The sequence below is a fragment of the Hippoglossus hippoglossus genome, chromosome 1 (assembly GCF_009819705.1).
Source record: "Hippoglossus hippoglossus isolate fHipHip1 chromosome 1, fHipHip1.pri, whole genome shotgun sequence".
NCBI lineage: Eukaryota > Metazoa > Chordata > Actinopteri > Pleuronectiformes > Pleuronectidae > Hippoglossus > Hippoglossus hippoglossus.
The window spans coordinates 8,734,325-8,754,480 of record NC_047151.1 but is presented as its reverse complement, the minus strand read 5'-3'; the positions used below and the strand labels follow the sequence as shown (position 1 = coordinate 8,754,480).

General features: G+C 43.9%; 2 protein-coding genes across 6 annotated transcripts in view; one reads left to right on the top strand and one right to left on the bottom strand.

The window, feature by feature from the left end:
- Positions 1 to 988: 988 nt before the first annotated feature.
- Positions 989 to 9,412, bottom strand: LOC117759224 (peroxisome proliferator-activated receptor gamma coactivator-related protein 1-like). Of its 2 annotated transcripts, none has more exons than XM_034581260.1 (11): positions 9,224 to 9,412; positions 7,101 to 7,199; positions 6,819 to 6,974; positions 4,176 to 5,874; positions 3,821 to 3,874; positions 2,854 to 3,739; positions 2,564 to 2,773; positions 2,376 to 2,439; positions 2,175 to 2,296; positions 1,913 to 2,064; positions 989 to 1,378 (listed from the first exon to the last, which is right to left on the bottom strand). In XM_034581260.1, exons 1-11 carry the CDS (start codon positions 9,317 to 9,319, stop codon positions 1,278 to 1,280), a joined length of 3,639 nt encoding a protein of 1,212 aa, XP_034437151.1. In that variant the 5' UTR covers positions 9,320 to 9,412; the 3' UTR covers positions 989 to 1,277. The 2 variants fall into 2 exon arrangements, with proteins under 2 accessions (XP_034437151.1, XP_034437143.1); XM_034581252.1 differs by having other exon boundaries at positions 2,376 to 2,436; positions 9,224 to 9,351.
- ldb1b (LIM-domain binding 1b) overlaps positions 8,654 to 20,156 on the top strand; it is a 32,666-nt gene continuing 21,163 nt past the window's right edge. The window contains exons 1-3 of one of the 4 annotated variants that reach the window (XM_034581292.1): positions 8,654 to 9,455; positions 13,709 to 13,920; positions 19,262 to 19,415. In XM_034581292.1, the coding sequence (XP_034437183.1) occupies positions 19,388 to 19,415 (28 nt within the window). In that variant the 5' untranslated portion in view covers positions 8,654 to 9,455; positions 13,709 to 13,920; positions 19,262 to 19,387. Of the gene's footprint in view, positions 9,456 to 13,708; positions 13,921 to 18,954; positions 19,416 to 20,156 lie in introns of those variants that run through there. The other 3 variants (XM_034581316.1, XM_034581309.1, XM_034581282.1) reach the window with 3 other exon arrangements.

Here is a 20,156-nt window from a genome sequence, read left to right as displayed (position 1 = left end):
GGCTAAGGTGCAGAGTTAAGAGCCCCCCCACAACAGCTGATTACATTAACCAACAGCAATGACAATTTTTGTTAAACTCTATGAAAGACTGCAGGAGTCTACGACACTGTGGTCAGAAACCCCCTAACAAGGCCTTCTGTCACTGACTTCCTGCCAAAAGCTGAGATATGGTTTGCACTTTAACTTTACTATTATTTATGTGAATGCACACTATGGATCATTTGATTATTGAAATAATGTGGTTTGGTATCATGTTTTCTTGACTGGCGTGTTTCTGGTTTCGATCAGAGTAGGGCCCTTTAAGCTGGGACCACCGAAGTACTTTGAAATGGTCCTGACTGGGACTGCGAAATTCAATGTGTGATAAACTACTCTCATGCCTTTCCTTCAAATCACAAGTCGGAGACCCTGTTCAGACCTGGTATTAACATCCATCCTGAGTGACTCAATCACAAGTTCAGGTCTGAACACATCAAAATTCTTCTTCTTCAATGCATGTGGCCACATTATTTTCGTTGTGTGGACACAAATGCATCCTGGGACATATATGAAGGACCGCCCACTCAGCTGACATCTCTGACCTGCTAGTTTCACTTTGAATCAAATGTATTTTTACTCTTCTCAGTGACCATACATTGATTTGTTTGTGGCTACATCAACACTGATCACCACATAATGGCCGATACTTTTCTTAAATTGGTCAAATCTTTCTTCAACAGCTGCACGAGATTCCTTCAGCCCCTTCTGACTCGTGTCTCTCTTGCTCGTGCCAACACACAAACATTGTCATCAAACCATCTGTAAACTCCGACGAGTAAGAACAACTACATAAAGTATTAAGTATGATATTATACATATAAATGTGGGAAGTGACATCTGATCACAAGTCACACATTCAGGACTCATAAATACCAGGTGTGACCGGACGAACTGTTCACTTCTGTTTGGTTCTCTCAGGACGGATGCCGCTTTAAAGAAAGTTTACTTGTAGCTCTTCAAGAAACAAACTTTATTCTTTTATATATATACAAAACTTTATCAGTGTTATGGAATGCATGAAAGACTTTAACTTGTTCCATTAACACATGATTTCAAATTAAGAGTGCATATTTACTGCATTGATAAAACCAGCATGCATATTAGAGTCACAACATAAAAAACAACAGTAACATATGAAGGTTTGCTACATAAGAAAAAGCTCTGAAAAGCTCTGAGGTTCATGAAAAAAAAAAAACACGTTCTTTTTGTCGTCGGCACATCCTGGGCTCGGTGCTCTGCTACCTCTTCAATCCTTTCTGGGCCTGTTTCAGCAACGAGTCAAAGTCCAGGTCCTCAAACCTGCTCTTGGCAGGAGACGGGTCTGCGTCTCTGTTCGCGTCTGAGGAAGAGAGGGACATTTACAGGCTCAGAATAGGGGGGGTGCTAAAACAAATGTTTAGGTTTTGTTGACACTGTCACTGAAGTGTTCAAAGCATCTGTACATTCTGAGGTGCTACACAGAACCCCGAAGTGGAGAATCAGTTATTGTTGCTGTTGTGATGAATGAGCTGTTGTCCTGATCGACGATGGTCCAGAGCGTTGGTTGCCGGTTTTTCCCAACTTAACTGTTTTAGGCGCTCAAAAACTCGCCAGGACGTCAGGCGCCAACGTAGAAACAGTGCTTTTTATTTTTCAACTAAAATGTAGTAGTGTGGCTGTAGCCTGAGGGTGTTCATGTGGTTCCTGACCATGCATGTATGTGTATGTGGACGTGACAAAAAACTATGATAAAGCCTGTGAAGTCCCCTGCAACATATATTATGGTTCCTCTGATGCTGTTCACTAAAAATCCCTGTGAATGGGCAGGAATAGTTGTGCAAAGACATAAAGGAAACTGTTTTCTTCAGTGTAGTGATGTACTTGTTTGTCTCACCTAGATCAGAGTAGTTTGAATTACAGAACTGTCTTCTTCCACCGAAGCAGATGTCAAACGGCAGCTCATCAGGCTTCCGTAGTTTGCCGCCGTTCTCAATGGCTGCAAAGGCAGCTTCCATGTTGTAGAATGTGACGAAGCCGTAGTGGTCGCTATGGGAACCAAAGGTGCACGATTGAAATACTGATATAGTGATAAAAGATAGAAAAATACACAAGTAACAGTGAAGACAATAGAGACATGTTTTGAATTCTATACGTACCCTCTTTCTCTGAAGTGAAGCGACACACACTCCACCTCTCCTAACTGAGAGAAGCGCTCTCTCAGTTCTTCCTGTGTCATCGACCTGCGGATACGGCCGACGTACACCACCCTGCGCTCGTCCTGTTGGAGAGCTTTACAATCACTCACCATTCATTGCTTATCTAGGTAAAAACAACACTAAGTGTAATCTTTTACTCACTATGGCTTTAAGTTTCTGGATTCTGATCTCGTGCTCCCTCCTCAGACTCCTGGACTCTCTGCTGCTGCAGTGATGAAGGTGGGAGGGGAAAAACAAGATCACAAAGGTGCATCCATAATTAAAGACAGAAAGAGACAGAAAACACCTGCATATCAGACGACAATAAAATTACAATTACATTAACTAACCTGTAAACATCTTTCCACTGCCTACGGCAAATCTGCAGGGATGGTGATCGGGATCTGGATGGGGACCTGGACTGGGACCACGATCTAGATCTTGACCTGCTGCATCTCGATCTGGAGTAAGACAGCCTGTAGCGGCGAGGCGGTGAGTGAGAAATGGATCGGCAGGGGGACGATGAACACGAACTGCTCTCGGAACGCCTGTGATGGAGCCTGAGAATTGAGAATTGGGAATGATGCACAGATGACAAATAAGAGAGCAACAATGAGCGTGGTTAACAGAGGATGATTACCTCTGTCTCTTTGGAGAGCGCGACGCAGAGCTGGAGGAGGAAGACGAGGAGGAGGAGGAGGAGGAGCGACATGAGCTGGAGCTGGAGTCAGAATGGGGTGATCGTCTCATATACCTCCTCTTGTCCCTTCCTCTGTCAGGAGGACTGGGTGGAGGTGTAGGGAGGGTGTATGGGTCCGCCTGCTCTTCACTTGCACCACCATCTGAAAACTGCAGAGCTGTGTCTGTGGATGGGTTTGTTTCTGAACTGGTGGTGTGTTGCTCAGAGTGATGCTGCCACACCGGTTTTGTTTGTCCAGTCGAGGTCTGTGTTTTTGATTCAGCAGCAGCACCTGAGTTGAGAGGAGTCACCTGCAATTCATGAGTTATTTCAGAAATATCCTTGAGTGAAGAGGGCCTAACTCTGTTAGGCTGAGCAGCACTTGTTACTAAAGGATCCACAGAGCCACAGTAATCGTGATCAGAGCATACAATTAAATACATGTGAAGGGAGGTGTGAGCGGCAGGGGCCTCTGAAGTGCTGATGTGAGTCTTCCTGGACCGTAGAGGACGGGGATCTATGATCTGAATGGCCTTAGATGGAGGATTTTTGCGTCTTGCAGGCTGCTCCTGAGTGCTAAGGATGATTTCAGTGCCGAGGGGCTCTGGGATGTCCACGCGCTCCGAGGTCTGGAGTTGTGGCTGATTCCTGAGGGGTTTCAGAGTCCTGGAGGATTCAGAATTACTTAAAGGTTCAAGTGCTTCCACAGAGGGGGTCGGGAGTAATCTGGATTTTGGTCCTACAGGCGGGTTTCTGTCCGGCTGCATGCATCCATCTGTTGGCAGGTTGGAAGGTGGAGTAGTGCTGATGAGATCGGGCTCCTTCTCACAAACTCTGTCCTCTTTAGCTGGAGCAGGAAGAATTAAAAGAGGTTAAACGACGGTTTATCAGCATCTAAATAAAGTGCACCAGTCATCTGATCACTCACCTTGTGTTTCCTCGAACTGTTCCAGCAGACTGGTCACATCAGGGGCTTCAATCACTGAAGTAGAGGAACAACAGTAATATTTACTCAATGCAGCAGCTTAATTCATAGCTTTAGTGCCATTTTAGGATTTTACTGCTGACTTTTAAGGCCTGAATCTGTGCTCTATTGCTGTGTGATCTTCAAATTGCACACTCCTATAGGTTTCCTATTGTTTGCCTTCATTTTTGTATTTTCCCCTGTAAAAGAGCTTGTAACTGTGTTTTGAAAGGTGCTACATATATATAAACTTTAAAAATTTTTTTATTATCTATTATTTATTGTGCCGGATTTGCTGACCACATCTCTTATGGTTTACCTGAGTCGGAAGCTGCACTCTGCGCTCTGCAGCCAACCTGAGGCGAGGGTGGAGTTTCCTCTGGAGAAGAGGTACTCTGGGATATCTCTGGTACCTTCTTCTTTATCGGTGTGAGAACATCTATTTGAGAGGGTGGCAGAGCGGAGTGTGGCGTGAAGGAAGGACACGTTATTTGCCTCTCCGTGTCTTCACTTGGTGCCTGAGGAGTCTTTGGTTCCAGCTCGGTTTGTTTAGTCGGACCGGGTGTTGGTGGCTGTGGTGTGTGGCACTCTGAGGCAGGTTCGGTTTGTGTTGTTTGAGGACACAGTGATAGAGGTGCAGAGGAGAGATCTGAAACGATCTGGGTAAAGTTGTTTTTAAATTCCTGAAGCCGCGCGGTGCCGTCCTGGCTTAAGAACAACACCCGGGGCTTTGGCTCTGAAGAGGATGGCTGTCTTTGAAGAGGTGCTGCTGAGGATTCTTTTTGGCTTTTGTGTGTGGTGCAGTGGAGGTCGGAGTCGGTGCTGTGGAACTCCACTTTGGACTCTGAGGAGGAGGGGGCAGTGGATGGTGGTGCTGTTTGGCTAACCCGCAGGGTAACGAAGACAGGATTGGGGGGATCAATACTAATCAATGTTGGTTTCTTTGCTGGACTTCTTGTGCTTTCAGGCACCTTCCCATTTGGGTGAGTCGTGTTGTCTGGCAGTGGACTGGCAGGCGAGATGGTTTTGGATTCAGGTCTCGGGCGCTTTAATCCTCTGTGATGTAGATGAGAGGATGGTTTTGCCTCCGAGGGCCTCTTCGACAGAGATGCATGATGGGACACAGTCTTGAAGCCAGGTTTATGCAGATGATCAGTGCTGCTTCTGGTCTTTGGTCCACAGGTGCTTTGACTTTGTCCATGTAAATTGAAGATGGGGGTCAACTCCTTGGGGGGCTCAGAAACAGAGGGCCACTTAGTTGTGTTGCTTCCCTGTTTCTCCACCAGGGGCTGTCTCTTCTGGCGCAGCTGTCTGTACTGTTGGAGGCTCAGTGATTTGGCCTTCGTCTCACCTTTAGGTGGCACGACGTTTGCCTTGTCACTGTTCATTTCTGCAGACGCTGCTGTCTGAGGTTCAAGTGTCGATCCTGCTAAGTTTCCAAGTGCTTTACTGCTTTTTAATGGAACCGACACAGTCTCACTTGTGTTCCCACTTGTTAGATTTGTCTCAATCAGTCCCATTTCCACTGGTTCCTTAAAAGAAGTCACTTGAACTGGGCCAAAGCTCACTCTTTTCCTCTCTCTGGATGGTGGTGCTCTCTTTCCATTCAGCAACACACTCTTCAGGAGTGTCCCATCCTCTCTTTTCTCCCCTCTCTCCCCTTTCACAGGTTCCTCATCGTCAGACACCACATTTATCTCTTCATCGCTCCCTTCGGTGGGCCTCTCGTACCGCCACACCTCCTCTTGGGAGAACAGCGTGTGGTCTTTCCTCTCTTTACTCCCCTCCTCCACGTACAGCTTCAGACAGTAGGGGTGCATGAGCCTCACCAGGTTGACCAAAGACGTGGAGGTGAAGATCTCGACTTCATTCTCTGCTTTTGACTTGGACTTTAACGATATTTGACTTTGATGTGTGAGCAGCTGAATATTGCTCTCATCTTCCTTTTTTCCATCCGTCTTTATAGAGAAGGTTACCTTTGGTGATGTGGGTCTTGCTGTGGGTCTGAGTGATATGACCTAAAGAGAAGGAGGGGAAAGTTTAAATCTTTAGTTTCCAAGCTTTGAGAACCAGAAAAGTCAATGTCTCTATTCAGCATGTCCAGTTATCTAAATAATACCAAGTTCATGTTGCACAAGATTCCAAGTCTATGGATCCCTGCGCGGTTCATATTACACAACTTGCCTTTATGTGATCATGATGGGCTACAAATGACTCCAAATAAATATCATGATTATTTCAAACTGTTTCCTCGATTACGATTAATGAACCATTCTTTTATTTATTAGAACGGTACGCGAGCCAATCATTTCGTTTGGCCTGAGTGAAATGATTGGTTGGGTTTATCACAGTCCTGCGAGGGCCACAGACAGCAACTTTTTCTTCAGACAACTTTATGTATAGATGGCTATCAGGAGATGAAGAGGATTCCAACAAAGAATATAAAAACTGTATCAGAAACATATTACCAACCCTGCTTTTAATATCTGAAAATAACACACTATTTGTGACTCATACAAGAACTTAGCCTTCTACTACTTTTATTTCTATACTTTGCACAAAAGCAATATTCCTAAGTCAGGGGGCACCTCACCATTACATTTACATCATTTATCCCGTCCTGCACTCTGATTTGCTGTATAAGCTGCGATTCGCCTGCATATTTTTCCTGCTAGAAATCTAGAGGGAGATGTGACGTTGGGCCTCTCGCATTGTGTCTCTCACACAGCGATTATTGACTGACGACCGAATGCCAATTTGGCTCCGATCGGGGGCTTTTGTTGGCGATAGGAAAATCGGGATAAAATGTTATGTTATCATACACCATAGTAGTCCTGACAAAATGTCTTTTACCAGACACATTAAAGATGGTGTTGAGTCGTCTCAGACTAATGCTCATGTTCATGAAGCACTAGATCAACAGATATGTCTTTTAATTTGTTGCTCCAGTGTGTGTACTCACCACTGGGTTGTCCCGGCACCTCTGGTGGGAGAGGAGCTTAGTGTCAGGCAGAACATCGAAGGGAGACAGAGTCCCCTCGTCATCCCCCACGCTGTCCAGCATCTCAGTTAGGGCCGACAGCAGGGACTCGCTCTCTTCCTCCACTCCACTCTTATCCTGTGAAGACCCAGCGCAGTCCAAATGTACTGATTTATTTAACTCTATCAAAACTCTGACATGTGTTTTGCACGTCTGAACACTGATGATGGGGAGTCGTTCAGATTTAAAAGGTTTAACACTGACCTCTGTTGTGACTGTGGGGTCCTCAAAAATGGACAGGATGGAGTGATCCGTACAGGACTGTGAGTCCATGACATCAACATCACCTCTGCTCAGGAGCGACTGCAGAGACACAAACAGAAAAAACGACATCAAAACCCACGTTGTGTACAATAAAGAATGTGCACGCACAATGATCCTGTCTATTTTTACCTCCTGCAGTTTTACAACACACTCCTTCTTCTGGGTGGGAGCACAGACTGAGGCACAGGACGCAATGAGCTTGAAAATTAACTTTCTCAGCATAAACAGGAAAAGCTCCCTGAACATGCTGCAAACACAGCCATAAAAAAACTAGTGAGGCTGAGGTTTACTTCATGTTTGAGACCCTGCCGCTGAGATAAACTCCTAAATTAGCCTGTCAACAAATATAAAAGGTACCAAACAACTGTAATGCATCAATTCTTTTTTTCCCTTGATAAACTATTTAGGTTTATCAAGTTTTTTTTTTTTTTATTTGGTAAAGGGCCAGAAGGTAAAAATAAAACAGATCAAAATCACTTACAGCCTACATTGACATATTAAAATGTCATAATTTGTTATACTCACAGGGCCAAACTCAAATGTATTGAGTTTACTATCACTAAGTACTAGACACACATTGGACAGACTGGAACCAGGGATTTTTATTTTAAATATCAATTTATTATCAGAACTGCTGCTGTTGAATTTTTCATCTCTCCACTCCTCCGTTCATCACTAAAACTCAGCTGCAGACCTATTTGGACATATACACATACATCTGCAATACTATAAAACCAGTGCACCATGAACGTGTTCTGGTAGTTTAATTATAACTGTTTGTGTATTTTAAAAGCGCATGACTATTGCAAAATAGTAACAATTGCAGTGTGTGGTATTGACCTGTAGTTAGTTTTTAATTAAGATTACGCAAAAACTACAGGACAGATTATCACGGAACTTGGTGGAAGGATGCAGTATGGGTCGGGGAAATGCAGGAATTTATTTCACTTTCTTTAACATTGTGAGATTTTATTGATTCATTAGAAAATAATTTGTGAATCTTGATTTAAAAGCAAAATCAAATCATATTTAGGGGCTGACATCTATATGTGTGCAATTTGGTGCTAGTGAGGGAACTGTTGGTGGAGGTATGTCCTCTACTTAGTGACATTTTAGTTATCAATGATAAAAAATTATAAAAAATTATTAGTATTTATTATTATTTTACTGTCACGTACGACAAAGCAGCGACAGTGTCATTCTACCTTAGAAAATGTATTATTTGATTGTCACAGTAGTCGACGAATTGATCAATTTACTTACTGCAGCTCTTCTATTGTATTTAAATCAATTAATACAACTGCCTCAGGGACATAACATCTAAACATGAGCCACAAGTGTTTAGTCTGTAAAGATCAGGATAAAAACTGACACCATCAAAGAGTCTAACTATTTTTTTTAAAGTTTGCAATGCGAGGCTTCAAGTCCATTTCTAAGTAAAGTAAGAAGAGAGTTCATGTAAAGTTTATTAGGACAGAGGTGTGCAGGAGACAGGGGGGGGGGGGCGCGCTTCAACAGGCCTCAGCTGTCACAACCTGAGCATCCCTGCTGCAGAGAAAGTGGAGCTCAGAGGACCTGACCTGGGACAGTTACATGTCTTCACGTGACAGTAAAGCAGTAGATCGGTTGACCAGCCTGTAGACAAACTAAGATGAAACTGGGGACAGCAGAGGCAGGAGGGTAAAGAAAGAGCAGTGACTCGGGAGGTGGTCAGACTAGTGATCAGGACAGAGGCAGCGGCCGGATGTGAACACGGTGTACTCCCGAGGCTAATGACCGCTCCCTGTCAGCTCTAACACGATCATTCTCTGTCCTGGGCGTGATGTGGGACATGGACACAGACCCGATGATGTGAACCAAATCATTATTCATGTGTTTCTGTCCTGACACCCTCCAAACCTCCCGATCACCGGCCTGAGCTCTGCTAACCACCCTCATTCAGCCACGTGTCGCCCGGCGCACATGTGGCCTTCGCCTGCGCCGGTGACCCACTTCCTGTCGCCCAAACCCGCCCGCGCGCGGTGATCAGGAAACCCAAGCAGATAAAGACAGTGACCCGGTACCTCGTGGTGAAAGCTGTGGGTCAGGAAGTCGCTGCCGTCGGCGTTTAATTCCGCTTCTCTCCCCATCCACCGCGCCGCCATCTTGCTGCACCACATGGTCCCCTGGCAGGCCGGACGGAGACACGTGGTCCCCGGCTGGAAGCACGTGGGGGAGAGACACCGACCCAGGATCAGTGTGTAACCACCAGACCCACGATGGAAAGTGAGGAGAGGGATATTAATCTGATCCAAGGTCAGCTACATCTATCGTTAACGCTTTAATCTTTAAAACTTATTATTTTACTGCAAAGACACTGATCAACGAAGCGGCTGTTTGTGTTCTTATTATGTGTTTAATTTAATTAGTTTTTCCATTTCTTTTGAGATAATCAACACATGCTTAACACTGGGCTTTTTTCATATCATGTCACTGGTGTTTAGTCACATAACTAAGAATTTATACAAAGGGTTTTTACATTTTTATTTCTTCTACTTTACTTTAATTGATTTTAACACAATAAGACAAAATACATATGGAGATGTGAGATAAGAGGAGATGCCAACTTGCACCTTGATTGCAATACACAATATATAATACAGTGAATAAGACAATAGAGTATTAAATCTAAACAGGAGTGAAAAAAGAATAGAAATGAATATTACAAAGTGTAAAGCGCACTAGAAGTTAAATAGAAAATAGAGTATTCAGGGAATATGCCTAGAATGCAAAGTTTTGGATCTAAAGCGATCTCTTTTTGAACATATTTCCAGAAATCCTAAATTCCCAGAATATAATTTTTGTAAAAATATTTGGCTCAAAAGTGACACCTAACGTCCAAGTGACTGAACTACAAGCTGAGCAGCCACATGGCATCACCTCGGGCTTTATATAAGAGTGCGATTTTCCCATACTATGAAATATATATATTTAAAAAAAATCCAACTCAATGCAGAAAATAATGTATCATGACCATGATATTTTTTCTTTGGAAGGGGGATGTTTCTTCGACCTTTTCCTTTCTTATGTCTGCCGATTCTGCGTTTGTTAAAAGTGGAAAATGAATAGATAGAAAAATTTAATTTAAAAATGAAGTCATTAAAAAGAAATTCCTGGTACAAATTGATTGAGTAGAAGCAGATTTTACAAGAACGCATCTGTAGGCTAAAACGGCCCTCCATGTTTTTTCCGTTTATTAAAAATGCAGGAAAATAATGGTAATAGCAGACAGATGCTCTGCTCGGAGTGTCTAACACATTATGAATTTAATGATTTGTGTGAATCAGTTTTTTTCCCTTTATGGCAGGAGGCTTTAATAGAAACGGCACCAACAGTGTAACTGGGAGTTATCTTGAAATTGGAAGTTACGCTGTGTAAAGCTGTTAAATGCTCCCAGGTGCTACATTATCTCCCACTGCTGAGAGCCTGCATCAGTATCTTAGTATCTTATGCAGAACAGTCAGTGGCAAGTCAATCTCTGAAGTGGCGTTGTATGGCCGAGCAGAGAGCGTTTCTGCTTCCTGGGGTCTGCCTCATCCCCAGATCAGACAGAGATTACCTGCATGCTCAGACATTGCAATATTGATGTGTTGACGTTCCTGATTAACGTGTGTACTCGCCGCCTTGCTGTTGGGGTCTAACAATGGCGCCAGACCCTTGGTGAGAAATGGCGCCCAGCGAGGCCCAGTTTGAAGTCCTCACATGAATTTAAATGTGCTCTGGCCTCAGAAGGCATTTGTACCGTGCACTAGATCATTATGATTGAACACATTTGAATGCGTTTATTGGTCGTGTTCACATGACTTACTGTATTGCCGAAACCCTGCGTGACTCTGCAATCACATGAATCAGAAGCAGGGCTGATTCATAACAAATCATGTTTTTTTCTCACTTCCTCCTGTGCAGCTCCACACTGTTTCCTGATATATGGAGAATAATTATTCTATACACCTGAATAATAAATACGGATGTCTGAACCAGTGGTTGCGTTTCTCTCTCCAGCTGATGAAGACCCGCAGCAGCACCAAACCTCATGATCCACGGAAAAATTATATGATGATCTTTGGATGGTTGATTACATTAACATATTCAGCACAGCAGCCAAGTGTTTTCCTCTCTTCCCCCGGACTGCTCTAGCCGTTAAACTACCCCGATTCCAATTGTGCAGTGATGCTGAAGTTGTTCTCTCCAAAGTAAATCATTTCTGCTGGAGTGTGTCTTAGAGCTGAATCCGGTCAGACCAGTCTAACATGGAAGACACACATCATACTATGCCATTTTATAGCCTCATCTTAACCAGGCGAGGCTGATCAGTAGCGTTTTTAAACCTCTAAAAAAAGGTTTTCAATAAAATACAAAAAAACAAATCACACTAGAGCAAATTAAAAATCTAATTGACGTAAATCTTTTGTTAATGGTCTCTCCGGTCTCTCTGGAAACTGCTGACCTGGCTCTGCCTAAAAATAACAACATATACTCCCGGCACCTCTAAGGCTCTGTAATTAACAAATTATAATGAACTTTTTAATCCACAATCATTAATTAATCCACTTTTTGTAGTCATTATTGGAGATAGTAGTAGGTGGGCTTTGTTCATCCTTTTTCATCTGAACAGAGCCTTGCTGCGTGTGAGCCGTCTCGTATGCAAATGTTTTGCTTCATAGGTGCAGATGATGATAATGTGTATTAGACCTGTCGTGCCTCACACTTTTTGTTTTCCTTTTCTTTTCTTTAATGTACTAGCTGTTGACGCGTCACTCAAAAGAGCCTTGGCCCTTCGATGGAGGAAGGTGCTTGAAATTATAACACTCGTAAAGCAGCCCAGACAATTGTAGATGCAGACTGATGACATCCTTTGATATATTGAGAGTTGAAATGTCTCCTGTGTCATAATTTACTGTGGACAAGTGGACATATTATGTTCAGCAAACTCTGCAAATATATCTGCTGTTATTTATTCTCTCCACTAGATGGTGATATATCTGTATCACCTAATTAGTTCCATACGCGCTGTTATTTTAAAAAGTTGTGAATGAGTTCATTCCCAGTGAGCTGATTGCTCCATGCGAGCCACCTATTCACAGTGGAGGCCAATCAGATATTCATACATGAATGAAACAGAGCTTCATTTGTGTGGCATTATCTCGTGTTATCTCACAAGTTTTTCTGCGGAGGACCGTAGATGTGCCTGGCCTCTTATCTCGTGAATACCAGCCAGGAGTTGACCTTTTTGCTGAATGTCATGGTGGTACATCGAGTCAATGGGGATACTAGATTACTGGGGAGGGAAAGATGTGCAAAGACAGCCAAGGCACCACGTAGTCCCTTTGATTTATTTTGATCCAAAGGGTCACCTGGTGTATACTTCCCATGTTCATCTTCCCCACCATGCATCTACCCCATTCCTTCGAGTCTTTTTGTTTCTTTTAATTACATATCTTCTTCTCTACTGTTGCAACATCTATAATGTCTGTCTCATGTGCAGCATACAAATAATAAAAAGTGACAGTACATTATAGAACTGTTCCAGGAGGACTCACTAATGAATAATTCTGAAGTAGCTCAGGAGCATTAACACAGGCCAAGCAAACAGTCAGTTTCTAAACAGGCACTGCAAGAGTCTTAACACTGGCGCGCGCGCGCACACACACACACACACACACATGCAGCACCACCACCTCCCACCTCATCTCACTCCACTCTCGAAGCACATTACTGTATAAAATGGGGCCAAAGTGTCCTCCAGTCTGCGGCGGGTGAGGTGTCTTCAGGGGTGTGCAGAGCTATGTATGTGTGTGTGTGTGTGTGTGTGTGTGTGTGGGGGGTGGGTGTCCCTGTAAGTGGGTCAACTTAATGCAGCATCCAGCATCCAACCACCATGTCAGTACACGGCCCCACACGCACAAACAGACACACACTTAACCCACACTCCGTACTTCTTCAGCTCGGGCCACGTTTTTTGGCAGGAAATGAAAAATTCACTCTACCACTCAGTTTTAGTGTGCCAGACTTTACTCCCTTTCCTGGGGACAAGAGAAGAGGAAGAAAAAACCCCGTCTCTGTCCCGCTTTCCTTTCATGTCCCACCTCCCGTCTGCCTCTCATCCCGGCCTCACTCTTGACCTGCAGGATGACTCCCATGGTGCTCTTTTGGCATGTTTGAATTTTTAAAGAACCCATGAGGTCTTCGGGTATATGCTTCACTCTCTCTGCCCCCACCACTTGCTGCTATTTGTGTTTGTATATGTGAGCATTTTTCTATATAACTTTGAGTCTATCTTGGCTGCTTAGTGCTTGTGTGTTTATGCACTTCTATGACCTTTCACATATTGCATAATGATGGGAACGTTGTGTTACAAAAAAGCAATAGCACTCTGATCTTTAACTTGACACCGTCTCTACAGAGGAACGCAGCGCGCACAAGAGCGGAGCCGTTACAGAGTTGTGTTGCCGTCGACCTTGTTTGATTTCTCTCTGCTTCAAGTATGTCTTTTTCTTTTTCTTTCACAGCGGAGATGAGGAATGCCCTCCCACATGGTGCAGAGAACATCTGCTAGTGAGAAATGAAAGCCTGAGAGAAAAGAGAGAGAGGGGACTTAGTTTAATACAGGGGGGGAAAAAAGAACAGAGGTGAAGAAGGAACAAGGGAGCATGCAAAGAGGAGAAGAAAGAGTGACAAGACTTCAGGTGGAGGAGACCACCCTTCCTACACAACGGCAGAGGTGAGAGATATTCCAGCGGATGGTGTAGTGACTTACAGGTGTACACGTTCACAAACACACACACTCAGCGTGGTAACAGAAGCCTGCATCAATAATGCAGCCGAGAGAAACAGGATGCAGATTCTTCCTTACATAAGAGTTCACAGAGAGCTGGCTGGCTGAGAACAACCTATTTCATTCTCTGCCCTCAGGCTGGATGCACACAAGATTTCTTGAGCTGATTAACAGTCCAAACAACTTTTCAAGTGTGCAGCAACAAATGCACAGGAGTGCCGCTAAAGCCATTTTTAAACTCGGCCTACTCACTTTAGGTTATTTGTTGCACTCTATGGAACCATTCTCTTAGCTGTGTGTTCTACACTAGTTCCTAATTTTCTGGAGCTTACGTTATCGACAACAGGCTTGTTTGTAGCAGGCATAGTTATTTTGTCCTTCAACATCAATGAGCAGAAACATGAACTCTGTGCAGGACAAACGGGTCCAACCTGATGAACCAAATCACATTGTTCCTCCAGGTCTCAGAGACGTGGTGCAAGTTCAGCAGGAGCTGTAATTTACATCTGATAGGCTTGATACTGTGGGAATAATCAAATTGTGAAACACACTTAGACGAAAAATCCGCCTCATTAACATTTTCAACCGCTAGAGCAGTGCCCTTTCTAAACCTGCTTGTGTTGGATATTGTGCCCTGAGCTTTTTATATACAGTCTATGATGTAGGGTGAAGTTTGTGTTCCTCCTACCTGGTTTATCTGCAGTGAAGATTTTATAGGTCAGACTCTCGGGCGTTTGTGGAATTAGATGCTAGCAGCAGGATTGTTAGCCATTTTGTCGGTCCACTACTGGTCCAGATTGAAATATTTCAACATCTACAGGCAACGAAATATAGTTTAGACATTCATGTTCCCAGGAGGATATATCCTGCTGAATTTACTGATACTCAGATTTTTCCTTAAGCACCAACACAAGGTTCACATTTGTGGTTTTGAGTGAAGTATCCTCTATTGGATTGATCATAACACAAATCTGGCACAAACATTACTGTTTCCTTGTGATCAATTGTATTACCTGCCTGAATCACTTAACTTTTCATTAATACAATCATCACGTTCAAATATCAATTTGTCCATTACTTCAGTTTTTGTGACCAAATATCTGCAAAATTAGTGAATATTATCATGCTTACTTTAGTAAGCTGGTAAATCTGCTAAACATCAGTTGCTTAGCAGATATACTGACATCCGGTTATATATAGTGTGAATCTCGTGGTGTGATCACCTAACACCGTGCATTTTAGCTTCTGTCTTTTTACAGACTACCACTTTACTGTAATGATTCAGTCTTGCTGCTCTCATCTGCCAATTAACTGATAAACCCACTGTACACCACCTGTACAGCAGAGAAACGCAGTGAGCAACAAGCTGCTGGACACAGTGGAGCATTGGCAGCTACAGAATCAGATATTTCCCTCTGGAGTTAGTAGAGACTAAACCAGAGCATAAAGGAGGTGAACATTTGACCAACGTACATCACGTGGAGCCAGAAATGATTTTAAATGGGAGCTAATGTTGGTGTAACTGATGAGTGCATAATTAGCCACTGCCACACATTATCCACAGCAACGTTATAATGTCCTGATGCATCAATCTATTTATGACTTGAATGTTTTAAATATTTTTTTATTTTATAGAAGAACCTCTGTTACACATGACATCGATGTGACCCCTATCTTGGGTCACTCCCTGAGGTTTCAGTTTTTTTTTTCCCCCTTTAAAAAAGATGTTTGGGTAGTTTTTCGTCACCCTAGTCAATGGTTTGCACAGATTGTTAAGCCCTATGAGGAAATTGATATGTGAATATGGACTACACAAATGAAATGGGATTCCTTGAAATACATCAATTTAATCAGGTTTATTACGCTGTTTTATAGATAAATACTTGAAGGGTCAAGGACGGAAGAAAGAGAGAACAACTTAATCTGACAGGAAGAAAACTTGAAATATGCCAGCATTTGCTTTCCTGTTCTTAATGTGCTCCTTCTTCACTTTTCTTATCCTAACTCCTTTTTCTTCACCTCCTTGTTTTGTTTGTGTTTATACCGTCTGTCTTTTTACTTTAATCTCCCTCCACGGCTTTCTGTGCCTCCGTTATCTGTTTTTATGTGGGTTTTGACTTTCCGCAAACTGTTAATGTTCATGTGTGTGTGCACATGCACCCGCACGCTCGTATATAAATAATTATGGTGAGGTGTAAGACTCTGCTTTGTGCACACATCGGCTTGAAAGTATGAACTTGTCAAAACTGCCTCTATGAAACTGTTAATGTGGGCAGATATTCTGTATGTGTGAATCACAGTTTTCATGTATAAGTGTGTGTCTGTGTGTGTGTGTGTAAGCTCATCATGCTTGTGCTATCCTTTTTTCTGCCACATTGCCATGGCGACAGTGCCCTCCCGGGGTAATGGGGGACGAGTGCGCCAGAGCTATTTATTCTCTCTTCCCTCCCTCCCCTCCCTCCCCCCTCCTTCCATCCATCCATCCATCCATTACCCTCTCTTTTCCCCCCTCTCTCTCTCTCTCTCTCTCTCTCTCTCTCTCTCTCTCTCTCTCTCCATCCCTCCCACTCCCTACATCTCTGCCCTCTTCCTCTCGCAACCTCTCCGTCTCTCTTCTCTCTCCATCTCCCTCCTTCTGCTGCTCTTTCTTCCCCTCTCTGATTGGCTTAACACTCTCGTAATGAGACAGAGGGTGAGGAAGAGAGAGAGGGAGACAAAGAGCAAGTGTCTTTAAAAAAAAAAAGGGAAGTAGAAATATGTGGGGGAGGCGATCTATCCAGACTTGTGTTCCTCTTTGCATGTTAAGAGAGAAGCTGATCTGACAAAACCGCAATGTCATTTTGGAGGGAAACTGCATATACAGAGGTTACACATAGAAATATTTGTACACATAGCTTTCTGTCTCAGACATGTGCATGTGTGTACTGTGATGTATATGCAAGCAGTTGGCTTGGTTGGGGTCATGACCTTTGATAGGATTTCTCAAATCCCTGAATGAGCAGAATTTGTGTTGCAGTGTGTGATAATAAACTTTTGGGGACTTCTTGGGGGAGATGTGCAACTACTTCCTGCAGCATCGTATAGAGTGAGCTGTTGGTGGTAGCTTAGCGTCGAGACACGAGGGTCATGTTGGAGCTTTTTCAGTGACTGCCGCTGTGAGTAGCCCCAATAGTCTACTTAAGTGTGAGACTAATAAGAGGTGTGTGCATCATTTTTGAGCCTGAGGGATGTGGTGTGTTTTTGTTACATTTTGTCTGACTTTGTGACACCTTTTTTAATGAAGCATGCCACGTGTACAAAACAACCAAACAAGCTGTGCGTCAACACATTAAGGTCTCAATCCACGTGGGTACCAGGTACTGACCCCCGATTTGGAAAACCAATAATTTAAAGGATAAAGCTGTCAATATCATTATTATACTTTTCTTACTGTCAAACAATCTAATGAAAACACCAACATCTATAATATGTCTGTCTCCCAATATGCTACTCTCCAACTTGCCCATATCCTGTATATTGCACTTAGCCACAAAGTTGATTTAATGTCCATTCAAACAGGGACGGATCCAGGAATGGGGCCAGGGGGCACTGACCCCAGCCGAATTCTGGCCCTGAAAGTGCCCCTGTCTTGTCAGTAATCTTTAAAAAAAAAACTGAACAAACAAACATAGACCAGTCACTCACAAACAATACATATTTATTTTCTAAGCTTTTTTGAAGTACACAATGTGCTCTAACAAGTAATTCTTTTCAAAATATACTCAATGATGAGTGGCTTTGAATCGAAGGTTTAAATGGTAACAGTAAACAAGGAATGACTTAAATGTACACCTTACTGAATCAGGACATGGATGTTAGACAAAAAATTGTCCATTTAAAGTGTAAATTGTAGCCACTTTATGGCCCCTGATTTAGAAATATCCTAGATCCACCACTGCATTAAGATACTAATGTCTTCTTTAACTCTACCATTTTCTGCTTTGGCTTCAAACCCATTTGTGTAGGTGGGTCTGACTCCTAACAGATAACATCGTCCATGTTCAAAGTAATGAAGGAACATGATGCCCAGTGCAACAGTGTGAGTGACTGATGTGTACTATACTAGGAGTCCTTATTATTGGGTTCATTGTTGATTTTGATCTTTTCATGGTAATTGATGTAAAATATCACCACTTATTCTTCAGGTGTCGGCGTGTACTGTATATAACCTGGATCTAACTATTCCCCCTCTTTCATCCACACACCCAGACACACAAATTTGTGCATCAAACGGGGAAAGACAAATGACATAGTGATGGAAGAAAGATGAGAGTGAGATGGAGACAGTGGGAGGGAAAGGTGGAGCGGAAGAAAGAGTAATAAGGACAGAGGGAGAGACAGTGAGGGAGGGAGGGAGAGCAGGGGAGATAAATGGCTGAGTAGACAGGAAGATGAGTGAAGCGAGAGAGCAACACAGTGTGACATACTGCAGACAGAAAGACTAACGGAGCGAGAGAATGACTGGGCGAGAAAAGGAGACGACGGAGAGAGAGAGCGAGAGCCGAGGCACGTCAATCGCCCCCTCCTCTCTCCTCCTCTCTCCTCCTCCCTTTTTCCTCCCCCCTTTTTCCTCTCCCCCTGCCCTCCCCTGCCATGTAGCAGACCTTCCCTGGATGGTAACAAGCCACTCAGACTGTGTGTGTGTGTGTGTGTGTGTGTGTGTGTGTCATTGGCGCAGCAGTGGTAGAAAAACAGCCTCTACATATTTAAAGGGGGAAAAAAGGACCCACATCACATGGTTGTTATTCTCTCAAATCTGCCTCTCAGGTCACTTTGACAGTCCTCTCTCTCTCTCGCACACTCTCTCTCTCTCTCTCTCTCTCTCTCTCTCTCTCTCTCTCTCTCTCTCTCTCTCTCTCAAGCACTCAGCCTCTCATTCCCTCCCTTTCCCTTCCTCCCTTTCTCCCTCTCTCCTCCCACCTGAGCTGTAATTTGCAGGACTGATGAGGGTGAGGGCAGAGCAGAGGCAGGAGCAGAATTCTCCTCACTCTGTTACACACACGCACACACACACGCGCGCTTACACAGACTGTGTGATTCACAGTGCACAGCTACAGTACAACTGAGAGAATCCGATCCTTTGTGTGTGCGCTCTTTTTTTTTTAACCTCTTCTTCCCCTTTTTCTCCCTTGTCGTCACTCTCTTCTCCCTCCCTCTCTCCCTCCCCCCCCCCCTCTCTCTCTATTTGCTCCCTGGTGGTGTGTATGTGTCTGTGTGTGCCTGTGTGTGTGAACCGTGGGGATAACAGACGCTCATGTGAGCAGCCTCAGTGGCGGCAGCAGTGACTGGCGAGAAAGAGGAGAGGAAGAGAGCAGGGATAACAGAGCCACCGCCACCATCGTTCTGATCGGATTCACACCAGACATGTGAGAAGATGTCCGTGGGCGGCTGCGCGTGTCCCGGTAAGTAGCTGTCCTGGTGATGGTTGCCGTTAACAACAGCCCTGCTGCTCCTGCTGCTGTTGCCAGTCTCTGACTTTTTCTGGTCGTTGTTGTTGTTGTGGTATTTTGGTCAGTGAGTGCAGCCGCTGCTGTGGCGTGACTGGGGCAGAGAGAGAGAGAGACAGGGAGAGAGGTGCCCTGGGGCCCTGGGGTTCTGTTTGCAAAGGCTCATGGGAGGTTGCCCTCTGTGATAGCTGAGAGGACGGAGAGCAAAGAAAAAGCAGAATAGATGGATCAACATGTAGTTTTCTTGTTCCATTCTCACTTTTTCATTTACTCTCTGCTCTTCACAGTTTGTTGTTGAGTTTGAGGAGGAAAAAGATCTTTCACTGGTGGCGCAGACATCTGTGCATGAAGTTGTTGCTATGGCACCACTAATGCTACTTCATCTCTCCCTCCGCCAGTTTGTTTTTGTTCTCGTAGTTTCTGCTGCTGCTGATTTCTGGCTCACAGCAGTTCTTTTAAGGTCGGCACAGATGTTGCACTCACCGAACCACAGTGGTCATCCTGAGGAAGTCTGACGATCCTCTCCTGCAGAAAAAGAAGGATCAAAGTGTGACATTTAAAGGGCAAAGATCATCGGCTCCGATCAGAAGCTTGCATGATTGATTCTGCACCTCTTCCCACATGAGAGTTATTAATGAACATTTAATATTTCACAGCTCACACAGGAGTGTCATCATTTAGGATGAATGGGGAGCT

Bases quoted from the DNA above. Each gene is read 5' to 3' on its own strand.
- LOC117759224 (XM_034581260.1), bottom strand. From the start codon at position 9,319: ATGTGGTGCAGCAAGATGGCGGCGCGGTGGATGGGGAGAGAAGCGGAA. The intron at 2,774-2,853 runs GTAATCATCCTC...CTCAATTCTCAG, and splicing joins CGCTCTCCAAAGAGACAGAG to GCTCCATCACAGGCGTTCCG. The intron at 2,065-2,174 runs GTACGTATAGAA...TGGTTCCCATAG, and splicing joins CTTCACTTCAGAGAAAGAGG to CGACCACTACGGCTTCGTCA.